The sequence below is a fragment of the Anopheles gambiae genome, chromosome 2 (assembly GCF_943734735.2).
Source record: "Anopheles gambiae chromosome 2, idAnoGambNW_F1_1, whole genome shotgun sequence".
Lineage (NCBI taxonomy): Eukaryota > Metazoa > Arthropoda > Insecta > Diptera > Culicidae > Anopheles > Anopheles gambiae.
Window position 1 is genome coordinate 60,664,917 of NC_064601.1, and position 12,500 is coordinate 60,677,416.

Sequence of the window (12,500 nt, forward strand, 5' to 3'; positions counted from 1 at the left end):
GACCTATCATACGAGATGAAGAATTGCAAAGATTAGAAGCAATTGCAAAGGACGAAGGATGGGCTAAAGATTCTGAATTTGATTATAATCAAAAATTAGAATTTTCTGATGATGAATCAGAGTTAAATCAAATACCAACTGCTATGAAAGTAAAGGATATGGCTACAGATATAAATATAATATCAGTTAAAGCAGAAAAGGAGCAGCAAGAACATGAAATATTTGATAAATCTGATCGTACTCTGGATGTAAGTGTAGCGCATAGAGAAAGAGATCCAAATCAAGACTCTATGCAAATAAATTGTAGCAGCGGTGTGCGTAGTTTAGTTGGAGAAGGCAGTGCAATCAATGTAAACATGACGGCAGGGGGATTGGATGCAGCAGAAGCAAAAGAGCGCTTAAAACAACGCCAGGAAGAGGACCTTAAACGTGATATTGAACGTAAACTGGCTGCCGCTAGAAAGTTACAGGAACTGGAAGAAAAGCTTAGCAGAAAAAAAACAGAGGAATCAATAGATGCAAAAGCAGGCAATAATGATATTAGCAAAAGTGGTAATATTGCCTCGACTATCAATATCTCTACAACGTTAGGAAACAAACTGGAAGAGGAAAAAGTTTTTGAACCTGTATCGGAACATAACAACGAACGTGTAATATCCGTTAAAATTCGTGGTAAAAGTGGCGAACGAACTAATTTGAAAGATGCACGTTATGAATTTGGCACCGGTTCACGACATGATCGCGAAACGGGAAACATCAGTGGCAGTACTAGCAGTAATTGGGACATGCCAGGATTCTCAAAGACATTTCAATCAAATTTGCCCCCAAGGTTTCAAAGGCGCAAACTGGAGCGAAACACTTCTGGTGCAAATTTGTTGACGAGTAATAATAATAGTGTTGGTCTTGTTTCACCTCGAATCGGAAACACTGGTCCTTGTGGTAGCAATTCTGTTGGTGAGATAAAAAGTGGAATTCCCTTTGCTCAACAGTATGATCCACGGTTTATTCATAATCAACAGACATACGGAAAAAATTGTAACGCAATGACAAGTTCATCACGTCGAACAGCAGTTTCTGTACGGGATCGTGATGAACGCCAGAGGCATCATTATGATGCAGTTGAACATAATCAACGCGAGGTAATGAAAACAAAAAAAGAATCATTTGAAGACGGCAATCGTTTTAATAATGCTACTGGTGGTACCCAAGAATTGAATAGTTATGTCAACAGCAAGCAAAACATTGGTTGTGTAACGCCGCAATTAGACCGTAACTTATCAGAATCGTCTAATCGTAAAACAAGTGTTTCAAGTGATGATAATCATCATACAAGCCAACCACACCATAAACCGGTTATTCGAAATGTCGGAAGCAATACTAAAGTATCTGGAAATTATGTGCGTGAGAAATCATGGGATATGGAAGATCAAAAAGAATCGTCTGCGTCATCCTCTGCTTCTTTTAGTGGCAGTGATGTTCACCGCGAAACGCCCCCACGTTCTGATTGTGACTTGCCTAAACAGATATTACACCGGGTGAAAGAAACAACGCCCCAATCATCATCCGATTCAATAAAAGATGAAAAAATGTCATTTAAGCAACGTATTAAGAAAACCGTTGATTGTGAATCAAATCAAAATGATGAAGAGATTCACAGATGTGAGCATCTGTCATTTGACGGTGCTACAATAGAAGATAATAGCGTTGGTAGTTCGAATACGTCACTAGACCCTGAGGACTCTTCCCCTGGCGCTGCAATGGATAAAGCAAGCCTATTATCTAGGTCGGATGGATATGCTTGTTTTGGAATAGGAGAAACGAATGAAAAAGAAAATGTTGAATTAAATCAATTAGAATGCCCCAAAGATACAACACATGAGACTTCACATCTTTCAAGATCGCTAGGCTACACAGATGATAACAAACAAATAACTTCTACGACGATATCGCATCAACCACATCAAAATAGCTTAAAAAAGAAAGATGCAACAACAACCCAACATTCTCGCGATAGTCGAAGGCATGATTCTCGCAGTGGCGTTCGTGGTGGCGGGGGCTACAGTGTTGGATTCCATCGAGCAGATGGGACGGGATGCATGTCCAGTAGAGGCGGTTCTTTGAATTGGAATAGACCTCGTGGTGGCAGTAGAACTGGTGGAGCTGGTCGTGGTTACCATCAAGATTGCTGGAGCGAATCTGAATATTCGGAAGAGAGTTTTGACGAACAAACAAAACATCATGTACATCAAAAGATATATAACCATTCAATGTCTGTTACTGTTGGAATACATAGTACAGCTAATGCGGATTCGACTATTTTTGGGGGTGCAAAGGAAGGATTCGTACCACGTGGTGAACCATCACGACGAGGCCGAGGAGGGGGGAATATTGGCTCTATTGTTTCTGTTGTTAATCCTTCGAGTGCAAATAATCGCCAGAAACAACAAGGAGTCTTCTCTGGCTCTATTACATCTATCGAGGAAAGTGTAGCCATCAGCAAAAAAGTTGACGGATATGGATGCACTAATTCAAAAAACCCATTTAGTTCCAGTACAGTTGATGACGATGATAGACAAACAAAACATTCTGTTGTAGACCATTCGAACAGCACTGTTACCTCTGTAATATCTCCTATACGGGACGATCGCACAGTTCAACATAACAAAAGACCATTGTCTTTGTGTGATGCTTATAATACGTCGGATGATGTTTTATCACTTGAAAAAGAAAATCCCATTTCGAAGATCCTAGAGAGGGAACATAGTGCAATAGATATTCGTAATGACGAATCTCATTCTCGAGAGGATAGTCACAAATCAGATGGTAGATCAAATTCCACAGATCATTGTTTGGCAGTGATGAAACAAACTAGTGATGAATGCGATTCTAATAAGTCCACGGCTGCGTCATTGGTAGACGATACCAAGACAAATACAACAAAAAATGGTAGTACTACAACTTTACAACAACAGTCAACAAATTTATCCACCATATCAGGATCTGTTGGTAAATTGAATAACTCTATGGACAGTAATGTGCGAGGAAAGGCTATTGTTGGAAATTTTAGAGGCGGTTCCATCAATGTAATTACATTGCGCCAGCAGCAATCTGTATCACAAAGCCAAGGAGGGGGTAAATCATCTACCACTGAAGGGAGCAGCGATTCATTAGTTTCAGTGAATACATCAAATTCTAATCAATTAATCACAACATCAAACAGTAACAACGACAATGACTCCATGCCGTCAGGAACATCAGGAACACGTTCTTCAACATTATCAGTAGAAGGAGACATAAAGTGTGTAACAGATCAGCGTCACTTAACACAACAAGGTGTAACAGAAAAACTGAATGCTTCTTCCACAGTTAGCTCCAACACTGACAATGATAAGCATCATCTTGATGGCAATAATGCTCCAGTTAACACCACGATGATATTCGACAACACGAACTTCAAATCAGCCGTATCCGCGTTGAGTGTAAACAACACAAACACAGTAGGTGATTGTGGCGGAACGGGTGTAGACGCTTCCATAACAAATCTGAAACGTCAACAAAGTGGCAATAGTGTCATAAATGTTGATGCAAAAGTAAAATCAGGTTTAATGAATGAGAAAGTTATTACTGGTGCTTCTAATGCAGTTGGTTCAATAATGAAGTCACCACAATCTTTGACATCTAATACGTCAGCACATCGTCCAACAACTTCGATACCAGTAACGACATCAAGTGAAGGAAGTTCGCAACATAGCATCGTTGGTAATTCTCAAAGAACAGTGCTTTCTGCAGGTGTTACAAAACAACAGTCGTCCACTATTATCACAAGTACCCTGCAAGGAATTCCGTTTCAAAAAAGTGAGACCGATTATAAGGAAGTAAAACCATTTGCCTTTGAGACTGATATTAGCCATTTAATTGAAGGTGACAAAGGTATTAAGCAACAATCTACAGTATCGGCTGGATTGTGTTTATCAAAATCAATAGAAGTCGACGGAGGTAACGGCCATGGAAGAGTGTCTGCGTCAGTACAAAATATAATTTCTCCTTCGACAGCCGATTTGAACATGAAAATAGCAAGTGTAAAGAAAGTTTGGGAAATGCCCACTGTACCAGAACAAACAGGATCGGGAACAGTAAATAGTGGCGGCGGAGGTAGTGCTACATGCAACGTCAATATGGCAAATGAACATTCAGTTAGTGGTAGTGGAAATGTTCCTAGTGGAAATAATGTTCATTTAAAATCAAATTTCGTAAGGACACAACATACATCCCATCAACCACAGTATCAACATTCCCATGCTGGAACTGCTGGTCATCACTCTCACCAAGCGCATGGTACCCATTCTTCTTATGGAGCAGCATTTGGATCAGAATCAGATTCCTTAGTGGAACATTTTAATAGCTCCAATAATGTTTGCAATATTCCCAATCCCACGGGATCGAACAATGGATGCGACATTAATACTGGAATTACTCTCAACAACGAATGTAATGACCCTTCTAATCAGGGATATGGTCTGAGTCATCATCACTCTCAACAACAGCCGACAAAGGTTCATCAACAGACGCATCAACTGCAACAGCAACATCCCCACCAACAGCAAGATCTACATCATCAACGACAGGCACACAATATGCAAGAATCAGCTCAATCGACTACGCAACAACATACGCAACAGCCACAGAAACAATTACAGCATCCATCACAACACTCATTGCAACATCATTCGCAACAACTTCAACGTCAGCAGCAACAACATAAGGAGCAAAGTCAACACATTCAACAATTGCAACAAATGCATCAACAATCGCAACAGCAACATAAACCACAAACGCAGTCGCAATCACAATCGCATCCTCCGACGCAACCGCCTTCGCAATCGCTGCCACAATCACAAGCACAAACTTCTCAATCACAATTAAAGGTGCAGCACTCACCGCAACAGCAATCGCAACAAATACCCCAACAACTTTCACAGTCTCAGTCACAACATTCACATTCGCATCAGCAGCACCAACCTCATAAACAATCACAAATTCAACAGCAGTTGCAACAGCATCCTGCGCAACAACTTCCGCAACAATTGCAGCAAACACATCATCAGCAAACACTACAATTACAACATCAGCAACAGACACAACAGACACAACATGTTTCCTCTGTTAATGTTCAACAGCATCAAGCTGCAGTGGCCGTTACTATGGGTCTGAACAAACACCCAGTGGCAGATGTATTGGCAGCGGCAGTCGCTGCGAATAATGTTAATGTGTGCAAGGTTAAACCCACGCAACAAAGCAGTGCTGGTGGTATGCATCAATCTAATAGTATGGGTTTGTCACCCCCCCCACAAATGCAAAGCGGATCAATTCCTTCTGCTCCACAACCGTTCTACCCGGCACAGTACGGCGTATCTGCTGTTCCATCACCTCCTGCTGTGTTATATAATTCAGCTGCTGCTGCTGCCGCCATGAATTCTCAAGGTGGATTATACAACGCATTCCAAATCGAACCAAGTGGTCGTTCACAATTTTCACAGTTTCCTGGACACTATGGAACATCAGGTACAACTGGAGGGCCATATAATACATATATGACTCCGACCGCGACAAATATGCAAACGGGACCTACACCTGAGATGTTCCAAAGCCTTTCATCTCAGTTTCGCATGGGTTCAGTCCAATCTCCGTACAACCAAACAACTCAAATGGGAAACCCAAATACCATGCTGATATCATCAAATAATACTTCGTTAATGTCCTCATCAGTAAAAACTTCCACGCAACAGATAGGTGCTATTGGACAACCTAAACCTAATGGCGGTGGATCGGTTAATCAACCACCGTTTGGACAGCAGTATCTTAACATGTTTCCGCCTGCTCCATTGCAAAACACGGCAGCTAACTACTATTCAAATTCGGGTGGGGGACAAAACGCTTTTTTCGGCGCAGCAAGTGCTACAGGTGCTGCAACGCAGAGTGCGTACGGTATACCACCAGCAGCAGTAGCTGCGTCTAACATGTTTGGTGGTCATGGTGGGCAAAATCCTTCAAACACTTCCCAACCTCCGCCACCTCAGCAACAGATGCCCAACTTCTCTTCCCAATTTTTAAATTCGCCGCTTTTAGCTGCTACTAATCCAACATTGGGACAACAACAATATCGAGGAGCGCCAAACAATGCTTCTCAACATTCTGGAGCTAATTCCTCTAGTTACATAAAATCAAACCAATCTCCACAATCATCCCATATTCAGCAACAACAGCAAGCACAACAGCAACAGGATACAGTGAGTTATTATTCATTCTATCACAAATAGGCTTTGAGTATGCCTGCGTTTTAGTGTAACGCATAACATTAATGGTCATGTATAGAGAATAGGGTATTAAGAACAAACTGAGAATAAGTTGTTGGAAGATGAAGCTCATTATAGTTGCTTCACAATAATTATATTTTTCGTCGCGTACAATCTCAGTCTATGGTTTTGATTTATTCAGCCTATAGTTTAGTTTTTCATAGCAATCTGCATGTTCGTCTGGCTTGCGCAAAATAAAATAGGAAGTTTATAAAATCATTTGTTCCCTTCAATTGTCATTTTATGTTTTATTTAATCGCAAAAAAATGGTTTACAAATATTTAAATAAAATGTGTGTAAAAACATTTACTTACCTCAAGGTCCTAGTCTGTCAACTTTTCCCGAAATTGGATTGCTACCATACACCATACATTTTACCATACAAACAAAAAAACAAACAAACAAACTAACTAACTAACTAACTAACAAACAAACAAAAAACAAACAATATATCTGACAAATAATATATTATATATAGACAGATCGATAAAAACATCAGTTGGTCTTTTGGTACACTCGTCGACTCGTACGACTTCAAAAAATGCCCGTCATGGGTTCAAGCCTCAAATAGACTATGCCGCCATACGTACAACTGTCCAAAGACTATGTAGGAACGATGTAAAGTAATATATGATAATTTGATAAGTAGCCAAAAGTTCGTTACAGGCAGTTTAATATCTAAGAGCCCTTTTCGATTCAAATTTTAATTATGATTTTCATGATAAATCGGTCTGGTGCTCACTAGAAATTTGTAAATTGGTTATTGAATGTTTCATTTGGAATAAAATATTCTCCCTGATCCTTCAGGATCGTCTTGTCCCGCACGTCGGACAGATAGTGGGAAACTATCAAAGAGGATTCCGAAACTGAAAATCAACCACTGATCAGATATTCACTATGCAGTAGATCTTGGAGAAGATGGCTGAATACAGAAACGACACATACCATCTCTTCATTGACTTCAAAGCCGCATATGATAGCATAGCCAAGGTAAAACAGTATGACGCTATGAGCTCTTTTGGAATCCCGGCCAAACTGATAAGGCTAGTTAGAATAACTATGACCAACGTCACTTGCCAGGTGAGGGTGGATGGAAAACTCTCAGGACCTTTTGCTATCATCAAAGGTCTGCGCCAGGGAGACGGGCTTGCATGTTTCCTATTCATCCTGGCGCTAGAGAGGGCCATCCGCGGCTCGAGGGTAGAGACTACGGGAATCATCTTCTATAAGTCAACCCAGATCCTGGTATACGCTGATGATATAGACATCATTGGTCTGCGGCTCTCCTATGAAGCAGAAGCCTACCAAGGGATCGAGCAGGTGGCAGAGAACCTCGGTTTGCAGATAAACCAGGCAAAGACCAAACTGATGGTGGCAACATCAGCGGGTCTACCAATAAATAATCAGAATCTACGTAGGCGTGACGTACAGCTAGGTGAACGCACTTTTGAAGTCGTCCCTCAATTAACCTATTTGGGGTCAAAGGTCAGTAACGACAATAGCATGGAAGCTGTGTTGCGCGCAAAGATGCTGGCTGCCAACCGGTCATTCTACAGCCTGAAAAATCAGTTCACCTCAAAGAACCTGTCGCGACGGACGAAGCTGGGACTATATAGTACCTATATAGTTCCGGTACTCACATACGCCTCTGAGACATGGACACTGTCCAAATCTGACGAAACCCTCTTAGCCGCGTTCGAGAGGAAGATGCTCAGAAGGATACTTGGCCCCGTATGTGTGGAAGGACAATAGAGGAGCCGCTATAATGATGAGCTATACGAGATGTACGGCGACCTTACTGTTGCCAGCGTATCAAGCTCGCCAGGCTCCGGTTGGCTGGCCATGTTGTACGCATGGAAACGGACGACCCAGCCCGTAAAGTCTTTTTAGGCCGTCCACAAGAACAGGGGAGGCGTGGTAGGCCCAAATTGAGTTGGCAGGATGGCTCGGAGGCGTCTGCCATTAAGGCCGGGATAACGGACTGGCAGACGAAGGCGTGAGACCGTGAGTGGTTTCGGACAATCGTGAAGCAGGCCAAGACTGTAAAGCGGTTGTAGTGCCGGATAAGTAAGAAAGTATCTAAGTGGGTATATATACAGGTGAGCTTATCCCTAGGTGCATGAATTTAAAAGGCTGATTTTTATCGCTTCTGTTTCTGAATGAAGATTTTTAGAGTGTTTTGTCTATTCGTCAAGCCTTCAAAAAGCTTGTTTGAACAAACGTTTTTAGCCCTTCTGTCCAAAAGTGATATTTAAATTTGGTTATACAAAAAACATGCTATGGGACCACCTGGACTACATACACTTCGATTCTAGATTCCATTACCAGATCTCTTGAATCCACCTTGAGATGTATGTAAACCACCTTGTTTTGCCATTTTTTGAGTAGGTACCCAAATCCAATTCTAACAACGAGGCTAGAATAATCTGTATGGAGTGTTTACATGATTTCAGCCTCCAACTGTCAAACTCCATACAAAACACTGACTAGAATAGTGAAGGGCCCAAATAACGGTTTTAGAGTTTGATGAGTTTTCCAGGGCTTTCTGCTGTCAAAAGGCATCCAAGATGGCCAAACAGAATTTGGCTAATACTAATAATATAATAATTCCTACACAGTCCTTGGGACTGACTGTACTGCTATGGGGGGCAATCCAAAAGTCACTGGAAGCCAACCTCACAAGTGGTACAGGCAGGCCTTAACCGACAGCGATGTAACGATGTACAGACAGATGTAAAATTAATTGTCATTTATGACCAAAATTCGTCTTGTTGTTGTTTGGGGTAACAGTGCTATCAACGTTGTTGGTTTCGCTAATGACCTTGGTTATTTGGTGTCAAACGGACTTCTTGGCCCCTAAACTTTTTTTAATTAATTAATTAGTTAATTAATTAATTTTTTTATTTATTAATAATGTATTTTTTTATTAAGCTATTCCACACATAATCCCTAACTTATTCCCCTAACATCTGCCTAAATCCGGTGTCGCCAAAATTGGAAATTGATAAATTATTCTCTTTAAATGCGTTGGTCGTTACATTAAAATCAAAGTGATGGGACCATGTATTGAATTGCCTTGTCATAGCTAGTGACGGTTCGTTGTATCCATATAAGGTACGCCTGTTCTCATCAACAAGCAAGTTACGAGATCGAAGAGGTCCCAAAGGCACGTAGAAGTTGCCTCTTCTAAAAAACAAAGTATTTCCTTTGTTAAAATATTTTAGCAATAAATACACATTGGTTGACCTTAAAACGGTGTTGAGCGTCTGTAGGCCAAGCAGAAGGCAACGCGAACGATAACTTAGCATAGTTGTAAGTCCTTTGAATTGGTCGCATTTTAAAGCATTACAAGACTTGCGTTGTATATATGTATATTTATTAAATGATCGACGGACCTCATAAGCCCTCTCGATATATGTAAGGGTACAATAGGAATATAACATAAATAGTCACACGCTTTACAATAACACAATAATAACAACAATAACAATTACAAGGACGCTAAAGATTCTGGCGAGAGGCGCGAAGTAAATTAATGCGACTCAACACATTTGCCATCGTCATGCCGGGCTAATACGCATCAGATTCCGCATTCAGAGCAAGACATATACGCAAAAACGGGTCTCGGGAGGCGAAGGCGGTCCTTGTCTCTGGGATGGCCAGCATCGCCCGAGGGCGGAGAGTTCTTGCAGGCACGTACAGCTGTATCGACGAGAGTAAAACCGGACAATCGATGCTACCATTGAGAAGCCCAACGATAAAAGCCAGCCTAGCATTTCGTATTCGGTCGTCGAGTTGGGGTAACCCGAGCAACAAACACCTTGTTGCGTAGTCGTTGTTGCTGCCCCGCGAACGGAGCGCGAAACGGGTAGCCCTACGCTGGATGAACTCCAAGCGCGCAACCCCCCGAGCAGAGGAGGACCACCACACAACGCTGCCATAATCCAGCACTGATCGAATAAGAGCACAATAAAGAGTTTTGGTGCAGATTGGGTCAGACAGCTCGCGAGTCATGTTAACGACTAAACCTAACAATTGACTGCATCTTGTCACAACGTGATCTAGGTGTTGCTCAAACGTGAGTCTCGCGTCGACGAAAACACCCAAGTCCTTGACACAATCGACTCTCTGCAAAGTTTGCCCGTTTAGCGTGTAGTCGAAATGCACTGGAGAGCGCGAACGGCTGATGGTGATGGTAACACACTTATCAACACAAATGGTTAAGGAGTTTCGCGTGCACCAGTTATCGAATTCTTCTAGTGAAGCCTGGAGTATGCGATGGTCGTCTGGTCCCTGGATTTGCCGAAAGATTTTGGTGTCGTCCGCATAGAGCAGGTGATTATCCATAAGAAGGATCGTGGAGACATCATTTATATAAAGGACAAATAGTAAAGGTCCCAGATTGCTGCCTTGAGGGACGCCAGAAGAAGCACGGAGGGATCTAGATAAATGGGTTGTATTGCCTCTATTCTATTAATCGTCGTAGTGCAGTTCTGCGACCATAGTACCGAGCAGTACTCTACGCACGAGCGCACAAGACAAGTAAATAGCGACTTAAGACACAAGACATCACTACATTCACAGAATTATCGAAAGATAAAACTTAGCATCTTGTATGCCTTGCTAACAGTGTTGTCACTATGTGGATGGAAATTAAACTAGAATCTAGTATAACACCTGATCACAAACTTCCTGGCGATGATCTAACACACTGCCCAGCAACGAATAATTATACTTGATCGTTTTTTAAAGTCTATGAAATGATGTCATATAACAAATTTTACAAAAAGGTTCTCATTTTCAATCTCTCACTATAGAGCGTTACTTTTACACTCTATAGTGAGACGATGTTGGTTAGTGAGTTGATGTTAGGTGCGGATAGCTTGGATGATTTTTGTACCGTGTTGGTTTTCTTGCACTTTTGGCACCGACATAGCGATTCATCGATGTAGGCGTTGGACGAAAGACGTCAAGGATGTTTTCGTCAAACGAACAGACAGAATATCGCCCTCACGTATGTGAAATTGTGTTATATTTATGAAGTGATCTAAACAGCATAAAGATTCAAAAAGTACAGTTAAGCTTAAAATTAATTGCCGCAGCTTCCGTGGTATATTGGTAAGGGTAACCAGTGGATCGCGGGCCACCGCCAGACTGATTGGCTGATCGTTATTGGTCGCATGGTGTACTGTTGATGTCTGGATTGCTGCAGGACGACACCAAAATATCCAGAACTCTACAGGCAGCAATCTCATTTCAAATGTTCAATCATCTGCGTCACCTATTTGCCCTTATATTGGTGGAGGAAATGTCGCATTATCCTTTCTTATTGAAGAACGCAAACGTGAACACAAAAGTGAAGATTTACACTCGCAAAATCAAGATCAGTACACCATCGAAGACTCCGAACAGAATCAGATACTGCGAGCTTTCGAGAACCTCAAAGCGCTGCGAATCATTGATTAGTATCTGTGCGAAATGACGCCGCGGAAGGCACTAACGATATTTCCGACCATGCTGCATTTAGACGACTTTGTGCAGATATTGCCAGACTTTCTAAAATGCGTCTTATCCGCAGCCGAAATATTTTCCCTGATGGATGCGGAATACTCTTATGCTATCGATGAGTTGTACAACATATTAGTAAACGTGAACCGATTGAACAACGAACAATGAACGGTGTGCGATGATATTGCCGCAGCAGTGGACAGCTACGATTTGACAGAACAATCCAGCGGAGAGGAGACACACAATGGACAGGTTTTTTCCTTGATTGACCTGGTGGCATCGGAAATCCGTTTATGCTCGAAACTGTTCTTGCATTTAATCGAAAATTGCAATCGCAGTGGCTTCGAATGGAATTGCTACTCTGCTGTTGGCCATAGAAAACACGCTACACTCTACATTCAAGCTATCGCTCATACTGGACGCTCAAAGTTCCTATTATATCCGTGTACAGTAAAGGTCTGAAGCATTGTATTCGGCGGAGCATGATTTGGGGCAAATTTAGGGTATTGCATTTGCGGGAAAACATGCGTGTGCAGACAGCCCCCCAACGGGACAAAAGTAGAAAGCTTGGAGCAAAATAATCGTTTGTCTCCCTCAATCCTTTATACCGCGCTTGCTTGCACTCATGCGCGAGCGCTC

The 12,500-nt window shown here is 41.9% G+C and overlaps 1 protein-coding gene across 1 annotated transcript in view; it reads left to right on the top strand.

The window, feature by feature from the left end:
• Positions 1-12,500, top strand: part of LOC133391662 (uncharacterized protein DDB_G0283357-like) — a 39,244-nt gene that overhangs the window by 17,545 nt on the left and 9,199 nt on the right. Inside the window, exon 3 of the mRNA XM_061647231.1 lies at positions 1-672. This exon is cut by the window's left edge and continues 1,666 nt beyond it. Coding sequence (XP_061503215.1) covers positions 1-672 — 672 coding nt within the window. The remainder of the gene's footprint in view (positions 673-12,500) is intronic.